The sequence below is a fragment of the Pieris brassicae genome, chromosome 5, assembly GCF_905147105.1.
Source record: "Pieris brassicae chromosome 5, ilPieBrab1.1, whole genome shotgun sequence".
Taxonomy (NCBI): Eukaryota; Metazoa; Arthropoda; class Insecta; order Lepidoptera; family Pieridae; genus Pieris; species Pieris brassicae.
In genome coordinates, this window is record NC_059669.1 from 15,268,859 (window position 1) to 15,281,277 (window position 12,419).

At 31.7% G+C, this 12,419-nt stretch overlaps 2 protein-coding genes across 3 annotated transcripts; one reads left to right on the forward strand and one right to left on the reverse strand.

Moving 5' to 3' along the window:
* The first annotated feature begins 2,161 nt into the window (after window positions 1-2,161).
* On the forward strand, window positions 2,162-4,100 carry LOC123709465 (transmembrane emp24 domain-containing protein 2). Its single transcript, XM_045660852.1, has 4 exons — window positions 2,162-2,415; window positions 2,552-2,733; window positions 2,906-3,055; window positions 3,634-4,100. Exons 1-4 carry the CDS (start codon window positions 2,277-2,279, stop codon window positions 3,781-3,783), a joined length of 621 nt encoding a protein of 206 aa, XP_045516808.1. The 5' UTR covers window positions 2,162-2,276; the 3' UTR covers window positions 3,784-4,100.
* A 129-nt stretch (window positions 4,101-4,229) lies between these two features.
* Window positions 4,230-12,132, reverse strand: LOC123709464 (gephyrin). Of its 2 annotated transcripts, none has more exons than XM_045660851.1 (10): window positions 12,084-12,132; window positions 10,851-11,607; window positions 10,287-10,441; window positions 9,691-9,832; window positions 7,782-7,861; window positions 7,338-7,444; window positions 6,406-6,565; window positions 5,528-5,639; window positions 5,072-5,277; window positions 4,230-4,653 (listed from the first exon to the last, which is right to left on the reverse strand). In XM_045660851.1, the coding sequence occupies exons 2-10, from the start codon at window positions 11,593-11,595 to the stop codon at window positions 4,498-4,500; spliced, it is 1,863 nt and encodes a 620-aa protein (XP_045516807.1). In that variant the 5' UTR covers window positions 11,596-11,607; window positions 12,084-12,132; the 3' UTR covers window positions 4,230-4,497. The 2 variants fall into 2 exon arrangements, with proteins under 2 accessions (XP_045516807.1, XP_045516805.1); XM_045660849.1 differs by lacking the exon at window positions 12,084-12,132 and adding an exon at window positions 11,835-12,076 and having other exon boundaries at window positions 4,231-4,653.
* Between the last annotated feature and the right edge of the window lie 287 nt (window positions 12,133-12,419).

Genomic DNA, 12,419 nt, shown 5'->3' on the forward strand with positions numbered 1-12,419 from the left:
CGTTTAAAAGAAACAAAATTATTGCCTTTATTCATATGTATAAGAGCAGATCCTATTGAACATCGGACATAAATAAAGAATAGCAGGTTAAGGTTAAGGTTGGTAGACTCAGTTCCGCACTTAGACTTGGTCCGTTGTGCGTAAAGTACTGGCTAATTTAGCTAGCCATGCTCCTTCTAGAAGCACAGAAGTCTCCTGGGCACTTCACAGGCCTCACGGAGCGACCACACTGCTCCGAGGATTTCTGCACGTTGTTTAGCCACAGCCTCGAATTCCAGGACTAGGTGACTGATTCCTCTGCGCTGAAAAATGTATATTAAGGAGACAATGGCCCGTAATTGTCCCTATCATTGTTTTGAGATTAGTTATATTTAAGCTTAGAAGTCGCTTTGACATTTGCGGGTTCACTGCTGACAGAGCCATTTTGGACTGTTTGCAGTACGCTCTTCGCGACCATCGCATACTAAATACATACCTTCTCTTTGGACAAAGAACATAATTACACTGCTTCACAAAAAGAGAAATAGGAATATCATAAAAAACTGTAAGATTTTGTCCAACATTTATAAGGAGCAGGATTCTCAACTGTAGATCACATACATATATGTTATAAAACAGCTTATACGAAAGTGCAAAGAATTGGGAAAATTCCTATAAATCGCTTTTGTATCCTTGTGCCCTTATACAACCCTTATACAACAAATGCCCTTGTAAACTACAGTAAACCATTCGACTCTATAAAACACGATTTTCTCTGGCTAGCCTTAAGCAAGGATTATCTAACAATAAATACGTATAATAAAAAATAAATATACAAGTAGCACGGCTAATATCAAACTAGAGAGAACGGGTGAAGAATTTCCAATAGAGATCCTTTGTCCCAAAAAATAGAGGCCTATGTGTCACAGGACATGCTGATCACCAAAGCCAGTACATCGTATTAGATTAAGTTAGATTATGTTACTAAAACAAATTTTTATATATATATATTATATTGGGTGGCAGCAATAAAAGCTTAATAATAATAATATTCACATATTTAATAGTTTATATCCCCTTACAACATCTTCCGAGATTTCTGATTCAAAGTGGCCATCACCAAACGGCATATCATAATGAATATTAATATCACGATTAAATATTTTAAACTGCTATACCAAGCGAGACGATAGTTATACATATAATACAGTAGATAAACGCTGTAACAGAGGCCAACCCCAAAAATGTAAAAAAAATACAAAACAAATGTTAAATGTACAGAAGATGAAATTATTGCATCGTCTTATCAATTTTTTGTATTGTAATAAATATAATAATAAGATAAATAAAGGATTATATTTTTTTTCAAATCGAAGAGCATACATACATACACATTACATAGTTATTATAGTGGTTCCTTAAAAACAAAATAGCCTACGTCGAATATCGTTAAAGACCTCGTAAATAGTAAATATTGTCGTAATAAATATGCAATACTATTTCGACATAAGTACTTATATATTCAAAATTTTAATGGAATGGTACACATTTTTATTAGACGAACCTGTTATTTGTTTCGATAGCAAATTTGCACAGACACTTCATTGTGGTTTTATTGAATCGCATTATTAATGCAAAATCCAAAATAAGCAAATCTCCTTGAACTTTGGCTCTTTCATTACGTGCAGTCGTAAATTAATATAGTTTGGATTAGTTTTAATTAAAGTTCGACACAGTCAACATTTTTAAGTTTGAAGAATTTATATCATATAATTTTTTATGATATACAATTTACCTGCCGTCGAGTTACAAAGAGATAGTCAAGTAGTACATTTTATAATATACAAGGAAGCCAGTAATAAAATACAAATTCGCAGATAGAAATATTCTTTTTACATACAATTTTGTAAGATGTATTACTATTGCAACTAATTATATAAACAGTCTATCATATTTACGGGTTTTCGAATTGAATTAGATAAAAGGTTATAAAAAAGAATATACCCAAATATTTCATTGGCAATCCAAATCTGACCATGCACCACAGATTTAGTTTGTTTACCCTTTCCTTAATTCGGTTAGAATAATGCAGTGTACGTTTGAACGTACAGTTTGAAATTGAGTAGTGCATATTTTGACAGCAGAATACAGCAGACATCAGCCGTTTGTATGTTATAAATTATAATTGTCATATGTCATTACGTGGCCTGACTAGGGTAGAGCTTTGCTTTGGATATTATTTCAAAAATAAATCGAAAACAAAATAGGTTACAGTGAAATAAACTTATTTAATTAAAATGAAAAGCTCAAATAGACACATAGTTTTCTTACTATCTATCTGTTCAGTAATAACAGCTAGTTACAGTTATACCATTACAGTCGATGCTCATGCAGAAGAATGTTTTTTTGAAAATGTAGATGCCGATACTAAAATGGGTGAGATATTTCTACGGTCACAGTCTTCTAGTAACTTATGTCTGTTTAATAATTAGGGTCTTACTAATAACTAGTAGTTTTTGTGTATTAAATTTAATTAATTAACTACATCACTTAGATTTTTTTTGACTTACAGGTTTAACATTCGAAATAGCTGAAGGAGGTTTCTTAGATATAGATGTTAAGATAACAGGACCTGATGGAGCTGTCATATACACAGGACAAAGGGAATCATCTGGAATGTACACATTCTCAGCAGCAACATCTGGACGTTATACATATTGTTTTAGCAATCAAATGTCCACTATGACACCAAAGGTAATCAATTGCAGTCTGGCTGAATATTTAATTAAAGTCTTTAGCTATATAAGATCTAACTTAGAACCAGTCACAATCATTGACTTACTATTTTAATCTATAATAAAATATAAATTAAATAATCAAACTATTGTTACATATGTATTAAGATAATTCTTTCTTTTTATTACAGGTAGTAATGTTCAATTTCGAAGTGGGTGATGCTCCAGCCAAAAAAACAGGTGAAAAAGATGATGATGCAAATCACAATAAGTTAGAAGATATGATTAAGGAATTGGGAACTACTCTAAAAACTGTAAAACATGAACAAGAGTACATGCAGGTATGATTAATAAATATCTGTTTTGAATAGCAATGTTATATTCAAGAAGTTTTCCTATTTTAATTTCTTCCATTTTCTGGAAAGCTTGAACCGTTTTAAGACTTTTCCTAAATAAACCAGACCATCGCCAATATTGGCCTAGTGTTAGTAAGATGTAAAGTCAAATTTTTATTGTGTGTGCATTTATAAATTATCTTTTAATTTGCTTATGTAATATTTACATGATGGTAAGAAAACCAGCATGTTTTTAACCCAAATATTGTGTTGTAAATTTTGTCAGGTAGTGAATTTTGCCTATTTAAAAGAAAAATATGCAATCTGAGGCTATGCCCCATGAAGAGTAGTAGCACTTAGGATTAGTATTAAAGAGAATAATTTGGTGAAACGGCTTTGCAATTTTGAGCCTAGAAACACATCTTAATTGCAGACACACATAATAATGTCTTTCTGTTTGACAACCAAATCATCTCATCTATAGTTTATATTTGTCACCTCCAATGTATCATATAATGTAACCCTTGGCTATAAAATAATAGTAAATAAAGTTGAATTTTCTTAATTTTTTAAAAATATTCTAGGTTCGTGACCGCATTCATCGTGACATCAATGAGAGCACAAACTCTAGAGTTGTAATGTGGTCTATATTTGAGGCGTGTGTTCTTCTCATTATGACATTTGGGCAAGTGTATTACCTTAAAAGGTTCTTTGAAGTCCAACGTGTTGTGTAATTTATAGTAGGTGTTATAATATAAATTTAAAAAAATATAAGATCTATTTATTTATACAATTTGAGTGATCTGTGGTTTGAGAATGTTTTTATACAAGCTATTATAAATTATTTAAACATTTGTTTATCATTTTGTGTTGAATGTGAATTAACAATACAACTTTAGTTTTCAAAAAATATTTTTTATATAAGTTCGAGTTCAGGTACACTGCTAATACAAGTCCCATGGCTTTAATATTTGCACACTATAGTTGTTGAACATTTTTATATGAAATTTCAGTAGTTTGTCTTTGATATAAAATAAAAGAAACTCTCACACATTTTGTTTTATTAAATATATTTCTTTCATAAATGTAACATCAGATCACAACTTTTAGTATATGATATGTATTATACATCAGGAATGATGAAATACATAAATATGAATAAAAAATTGACTTAAAACTATTTATCAGTATATAATGTTATATATATATATAATAATGTTACATATAAAATCTAAGGAACATATGCAAATGATGTTTCTTTTGCTTGATATCAATGGTGATTTGAGATATACATTATAATTTTAATTCTCTTTGGTCATAATTTTAGAAAACTTTATTCACCATTTGAATGAATATAACATATGCTATAAGCTACTTTTTTTAAATCTAGATTCACTGCAATAATAGAATTAAGTAATAACAATGAAATGAGAACTTTAGGTTATCATTCACATACCATATAACTCAGGTCTGCTAAAGTCAATTCTTCCAGTAACAAGTGCCGATACAACTGAGTCTGATGGTAAAGCTTTACAAGTTTCACTAGCACCTGGTAATTCAAGTAACACACTGGCTCCAGAAGCACTAAGTAGTCTACTACTGCACTGTAATCAAAATAAAAAAATACATTCTATGAAATTGAAAACTATTCTTCTGAACAAGTTGCAGCTTTTAGCTGTAAAAAAATGTAGTATATCTCTTCTTTCTTCTATGGTAGCGCAAAATTTTAATAACGATATATGACAATTCATCAAATTGCAAGAGTGTAATAAAGTATTTCTTCACCCAACTTTTCAGTGAGAAAAACATTCATATAAGAGCCATAAAAGAGATCAATTTTGCAATTAACTTTGACCATTTTAAATTTTTTAACATATCATATAAATTAATTTACTTTAATTTAATTTACATAAAAATGTCTGTGTGGCTAGAACAGTTTTTCTAATCATATCGATTTCTTACGTTTGTGACAAAATTATACTAAAATAGTAACACAATAAACAACTATAAATATTTATTTACCTGGTTGCCTAGCAAAGTAGCAACAGGTAACTCCGCATTATCAGGGAAGTGAAGAACAGCACGTGCGTACTCAGGTCTTGGATCGAGTTTGACGTCACGCGCGAGACGTACACGCATACGGGCGAACTCACTCGTATAACGAGTACATTGACGTAGTGCTCGCACTACGAATAATAAGCTGCAAACATATGCTGACACTGGATTTCCTGAAATATTTAAATATGATTTATTTAGCTTTATGTATATGGTTAGGAGGGACTTTTCTAAACAAAAGATTAAATCATATTTTTGATAACTCATTCAGATATGTAAGACTATTGTATTAGATTATTATAAAAGCGGTAACTATAATAATAAAAACTTAATTTACTTCAGAATCTACAAAACAAAACGGGAAAAAAATTATAAATTAAGAGCATTTTTTTCAGACAAATAATCAAAAATACATATATATACCCGGCAGAGCAAATATGAATTTGGTTTTTCCTTCATAATCACATGTAGCAAACGTGCTGGGCTTGCCCGGTTTCATGCGCACGCGGCCAAAGTGGATCGTCGCTCCGAAATCCTGAAAACAATTTTAAGAATATAGGATAGTCGATATTTAATTCTTTAATATATTCATTTCATCGAATATAGACATTATTTATTGCGAGATTACATTTGTTTATATGCATGATTGTGTAATTAATTAAAAAAAATATTTTGTTACTTTTCCGAATCCACATATTTATTGATAGTTTTCGCAATAATTGTTAAGTCAAGTTTTATGAACTCAGTAACTACTTATTAAACAAGAAATATATATCTTTAATATTTATAATCATCGCGTGTATAAACCAGCTCATCGAGCCAAGGAACTCTGCGTGAATTAATTTTAGATAAAAAAAATATCGCTCGAACAATTTCTCTGCTTCGCGTGAGAATGCAAACCATAATTAGTATCTATTTCCATAACAGTATAATCTATATATTATTTCCGGATGGCAAACTTCATATTCAGCAATTAATAAAATCGATTCTCGTATAAGTTTCAAATTACCAGGGGCGAGCTACTTAAAGGCTATCTACTTAAGGGCATTTTAGGCTCCTCGTAGATACAAAGAGCCTTCAGTCCCACTGAAAACAGGGGCTAACTAGGCGATATTTTTAAATTTAAAAAAAAATCCAATCATAATGTTGAAATCTTTGAGATCAAACAACTCGTGAGCGATGCGCGACTATCGAACGGAACCGGGAATATTCCCATTGCTTGTTTTCGAGGCCATTACGGGGACTTCCCCGTAATAGTCATATATATTTACAAAGGTTATCCATAGATTTAAATAACTTACATTAGCAAGCACAGGTTTGAGCAGATCCCTTTCACCCATAGACACGCCACCCGTACATACAAGTATATCGCATTTGGCCAATGCGCGTGCGATTGCAGACGCTAATTCTGCGGGCTCGTCCCGGGCAATACCACAGTCTATGCTCTCGTAACCGTGTTCTCTACAGATAGATATATTTTAGACTAAATACTAAATTACGACGTCCACTATTGTTTAGGGCCAAGCATTTATCATAGATATAGAAAATACGTACTCACATCGCGCTTTTGACCTCGGAAGCCTATTTGGCTGTACATAAAATGGAATGAAACAGACTCAAAACTGTGCCTGACTCGTGACATCTTGGCCAATGAACAATACAAGTTAAAACGTTCGTGCATACTTTGATCATAAAATTATTTATTTTGTTTAAACAACTGTTTCCTTGAAAAGTGTTTGTAGCTAAACGTACAGGGTATCCATTGAAGTTAAAATAATAACATAAATTTACAACTAGATATTAAGGTAAAGTAATAAACGGAAAAACTGTTGAAGAATATATCGATGTTATCAATACCTCAGTTTTTAGGAATTGATTGGACGGTTATTAATATTATATTTATAAACTTATCTGACAGGGTTTGTTCTATTCGTTTGAAAATTCTTATAAATCCGTTCAGCGTTCTTCAAAAGGTAAACATCAGCCAAACTTTTGCATAACTTGTTAAATTACATAGAAACATCACTTAAGAATATAAAGAAGATATATCTATCTTTATAAATAAAAATGAATCGCAATATATCTTACTAAGCTCAAAACTCGAAGATGCCTGGTCTGGTACATTTTTTTTTAATTTATGCCTTGAACTTTGAGGAAGGTTTTTTGGAGAGAATATTTGAAGAATAATTGAAGTTCTTAGGGGCAGCTAGTTAATAATAAATATATAACGTACCTAAGAAGCATTTTCAACATAATCCTATTAGAATCTCTTATGTGGGAAGGACGAAGTGTTTTCTCAAATGGTTCTTGTAACTCGTTGCCTGTTGATAATATCGCAACCTGTAAAAGGAATTTTTATATATTTTTTTTACATTTAAAAAATAAAAAATTCGTTCGGTGTATAGAGAAGTGAGATGGTTTCTCTCTTACGAGTTTATCGCAAATATATTTTAACACATAAATTTAAAAGGAGAAAGTATATAGGGTACATATCTATACATATATGATTTAAATAGCCCACTTCTAGTGTGCAGAATGGTCATTAAAAACTATTGCTAATATTATTTACAAAAAGCTTTAAAAAAACAGTCAGTTTGCAGGAAACGCCGAAAAAACTCGTTTCACTTTTAGAGATTAAGAACATACAAGGAACGTGAAAAACAAAATATACACATACCCTAGGACAAAATCTTACGGGCACTTTAAGATAACCAGCGCCAGCCAAAATTCCTATCTTTGCTGCATCGATTACATCACCTGCGTAAATAATGGGAAAAAGCTTTACTTGTGTTTATTTACAATTGCTTATCAGTTTAAAAACGTTTGCACGTCCGATCTTAAATTGAACTTTTTGATTTCAAATAAGTTCATGATACAGCTAAAACTGTAAGCGTACCACGTAATTTAAATAGCGATTGCAATGATGTAATATGCTGATTACATAGTAATTATAACATTTCTGGACAACCAAATAACCTTAATTACGTAATTGACGACGAAACTCTCGATAATTTTCAAGCTCTGATGTCGCAGTCTTGCGTTTGCATCATACGGCATCTCCATACCTATTTATTTATGCCATACAATAATTATAATATATATACCGACTTACATTCTTTGCTACTACTTAAAAAGTAAAAACAACTTACATTCGCCTTTGTCCTGTTCAGTTCTTAACAGAGGAAATGGTTACATTAGATTCATAAAGTTTCTTGGTAAAATTGCTACTCGCAGCCTATACATAATTACCTAAAAATATCATATCACTTTTTTGCTGAATAACGTAATGATTTATCTCGTGATATATTAAGGTTAGGGTACAATATCATTCTTCAAGTTATAATCAAAAAAAGATATGACTAGATAAATAATTTTATTGTAGATCTTATAGAGATTTTGTACTTACATATTACAGTGATATTTCTAGATATCGTTGCATGTTTGTAATTAAACTCTACCGACCGATGTTATTTGATTTTTATCTGTGTTTAAGTTCGAGAATGAGATTGTACTTAGTTGATATTTTTAGACGTCTTTCGGGTCCGTACGCCCCGAACGTAGACAACGTTAAAATTATCTTTATTTCAGATATAAATAATGCATATTCAATCAAATTGAAGCTATTTACAGTATTAGCAAGAATTCTTAGTATCTCGTGACGACTTTAAGGATAAAATACATAAATTTTAAATGCGAGGGCGGAAATGTCGCGTTCAAAATCATATTCAAACAAGCATTTTACAATATAGTGCACGAATTCCTACACGTAAGTCAAACATATTTAATATAACAGTACAAAAATTAACATCAAATCAAAAAAACATAGGTTTCTAAAGACGCTTGAATGTTTGTATTTTAAATGTAAATCTCTTTGATAACTTAATTGCAATTATAACAAATAATTGACAATCGGTAATTGTATTATTTTTAAAGTTATCGTATTATGTTGACCTATGTATATCTATTCGTCAACAAATAGGTACGAAAATATAAAATTATCTTTAATGAGCTCAATGAATCGCTCACCTTTGCAAGGTGACAAATAATCTATTTTTGAAGTTGATTAAATATAGACAACTTTAAATCTATTAGGTAACCTAGATATTGTACCGACGTGGTTAATAAACAATGCCGTGTAGTCTAGAGCCGAGAAATGTTTTTCGTTCTTAGCAAGAAGGTGAACAGCCTTCTGTGGCAGACAAGCATTCCATTTTTATGTCTACGGCACGCTAATCGCTCACGATGTTTTCCTACTCCATAGCGAGTTCAATAGAAAGGACATGGATTGGACAGGATTACATCATTGCAGTATGCATTGGTGCACCCGTGGTACTAACGAACCTTTCATAAATGTTTAGTCGACGTCAACAAAAACAAAAGAACCAATATCTATATTAGGTCTTTTGTTTTTGTACCTGTAATAGTATCTGATGATTTATATATGTAACTTTGTTTCTTCTATGAAGCAGGCCTAAATTATCAAATTCTTTTGGCATACATTATGTTTTGTTTCTTTTTTCGGCAGCTAGCTAACCAGGAGATAAACGACTGTGTTGGCGATTAAATATAAACTTAAAAAAACTTACCTTTTTCCAACAGCACAGCACCCAACGATATGTCAAAACCTATGGGTCGCACATCTTGATGTGGTTGGGGAACTACTAAAATCTCTACTTCCAGCTCTGTCTCGGCATCGTCTGTGGCCTTCACCAGTTTCGTATCCTCAACCTAAAATAAATTACAGCTGCCAGTTTATTTAATAAAAAAATATACAAAAGTTATTTAGAAATTAGTGATGAATGAAAGATAAACTACATTTATTAATGATATAGGTATTAGGTTTTGCGTTTCAGCTACTGACATTGTTGCATTACAAAACTTTATCTTGAATAAAAAATCCGTAGTGTGTCCAATTACACTAATAAAATATCTATTATTTATTTTCGTTACAAAAAATCTAATATAAAATAATAATCAATGGCGCTACAACCTTTTTAGGTCTGAGCCTCAGATTTCTGTATCTGTTTCATGATCGTTTGTGAATTGAATAGGCAAGTAGGTGATCAGCTTTCTGTGCCTGACACACACCGTCGACTTTTTGGGTCTAAGGCAAGCCGGTTTCCTCACGATGTTTTCCTTCACCGTTCGAGCTAATAAAAAAATATACGTGAAAGAAACAAACCTGAACCACACAATCAGCTCCCGAAGGTATGGGCGCGCCTGTATTCACACGAGCGCATTCTCCAGATGCAAGCGGGGCAGCGGGCGTATCTCCAGCTGTCACAGCTGAACGCACTTTACGTATACCGACCCCGTCCCAACTTATACAGGCGTAGCCTACACATGTTACCATGACATTAAAGACATCTGCTTGGAATGGCAAAAGAAGGCAGCAAAGACTGTTTAGTATAGATCTCAATTTCGATCTAGACAAAACATTAAATATCCAAACTTATTTTAAGCTTTAAAAGGTGTTAAAAATATACAAAAAAATATCTAAAACAAATTGCAAACATCGAGGAGACCTTAAAACTTTGTCTTTTAACCTTAACTCAACATAGACAAATTATTTGTATCACAAAGAAGTCTTATCAAACTAGACAAAAACAAAAATGCTTGGATATTTTTTCTATGTACAGAAATATTAAAGGATGGATTTACCAATTCATTTCCTAAATTAGTAAGACTTAAAAGTGAATTATGTAAAATTTGATTATATGTGCTTTTAATGACCCTCAAATCTTACCATCCTTAACAGAGGCTGGAAATGGTGGCATTGGTTCCTTAGCCAATATTTGCTGTGCCGCCACTTTGCCCATACTTTGATCAATAGGCACATCCTCTACCCTCTCAGTCCAGTGCATCATAACAGCATCCACCATATGAAATGCCTCTGTCATTTCAAGCATTGGGTATGGTGACTCTCTGTGCCTTAATGCCACTTTACTAACAACTACTCTGCTAGTTTTATGTGGGCACCCACTTTGCATTTGATCATGAACAGCTCTAACTTCAACAAGATCATTCGCTAACAATGAAACAGCATGAGATAAAACTGGTTTTACAACTTCTATACACTCAACAACTGCCTTTTTACTTCCTGGGAAATTAATTATCAAAGTCCTATCTCTTATTCCCGCTGTTGCTCTTGATAACATTGCCATAGGAGTCTTTTTGAGACTTTCTAAGGTCATAGCAATTGGAATTGCAGGAACTTCCCTCTGTATAACAGCTTTGGTGGCTTCTGGGGTTACATCTCTACTACTCAAGCCTGTTCCACCAGTTGTCAGAATTAAATCAATGTTTGATTCACAAAAGTACTTAAGCTCACGTTCAATTAATTCCTTTTCATCGGGAACAATAATTGTATGGATGTATGCATCTGGAAACTGCTCCTTAACAAGTTGAAACAAGGCTGGTCCCGATTCATCCTTGGCATGGTTCTTAAAACAGGTATCACTTACAGTGATAATCACTACTGCCTTTACCATTATTTTACTATGCTGTAAATGTGATAGTATTCATTAAAAATATATTTAAAAACAAATTCATTAAATTGTCCCTAAAGTTAAACTTATCAGCACAAATTACAAATTACTTAGCACAGCATGCTTATATATTATAATATATTCATGATATATCATAAACTAATCGTTAAATTTAACTAAACTATGATAATTAAAAGTTAGTATAGTAAGACTTCATAAGATTTTTAATTTTTATATGTTACCTTCTAAATTAATTTTAGGATTCACAGTAAGTAGGTTGTCACTAAAAATATCTACTACGATGAATTGCTCTGGCATGGACTTTGCACGCAATTTCTTTTCATATAAATGTTATTTAAGAATTAAATCTGAGCACGAAATTTAAAATAGTTTTAAATAGCAATCAAAATGGGCGGGGAAAGTATTTAGTTAAATTACTCTTAGGTATAGACACGACTCCACAAGATACAGATACGTAGACATATACTTACGTCTTACACTACTAAAATTTCAGAAAATGAGGAATACTGTAACTGTCATATACAAAATGTTAATAGAGATAATATTTTTTTATATGTGTATATTATGTTTGATTTATACCGGTTATTGATAAATATTGTACTTAATATTTACTGACTACGTGTTATACTCTGTGTCAATTATAATTTGGACTGTATGTATATTAAATTACGTAAAGTTAATTTAAAAAAACATATAGTTGGAATTTATATAAAAAAATTAAATTGTACTCCTTCAACATTGATTTAAAATTTATTTCAGCAAAAAAAGATAGAGCTACAGAATCAAGCGGTGGAATTCTCTATTTC

Excerpts from the sequence above, each read along its gene's own strand:
- LOC123709465 (XM_045660852.1), top strand. The coding sequence starts at position 2,277 with ATGAAAAGCTCAAATAGACACATAGTTTTCTTACTATCTATCTGTTCA. Across the intron at positions 2,416-2,551 it reads AGATGCCGATACTAAAATGG|GTTTAACATTCGAAATAGCT; the intron begins GTGAGATATTTC and ends TTTGACTTACAG. Across the intron at positions 3,056-3,633 it reads ATGAACAAGAGTACATGCAG|GTTCGTGACCGCATTCATCG; the intron begins GTATGATTAATA and ends AAAATATTCTAG.
- LOC123709464 (XM_045660851.1), bottom strand. The coding sequence starts at position 11,595 with ATGGTAAAGGCAGTAGTGATTATCACTGTAAGTGATACCTGTTTTAAG. Across the intron at positions 6,566-7,337 it reads ATGTTGAAAATGCTTCTTAG|AGAACACGGTTACGAGAGCA; the intron begins GTACGTTATATA and ends ATCTATCTGTAG. Across the intron at positions 4,654-5,071 it reads CTACTTTGCTAGGCAACCAG|TGCAGTAGTAGACTACTTAG; the intron begins GTAAATAAATAT and ends TTTTGATTACAG.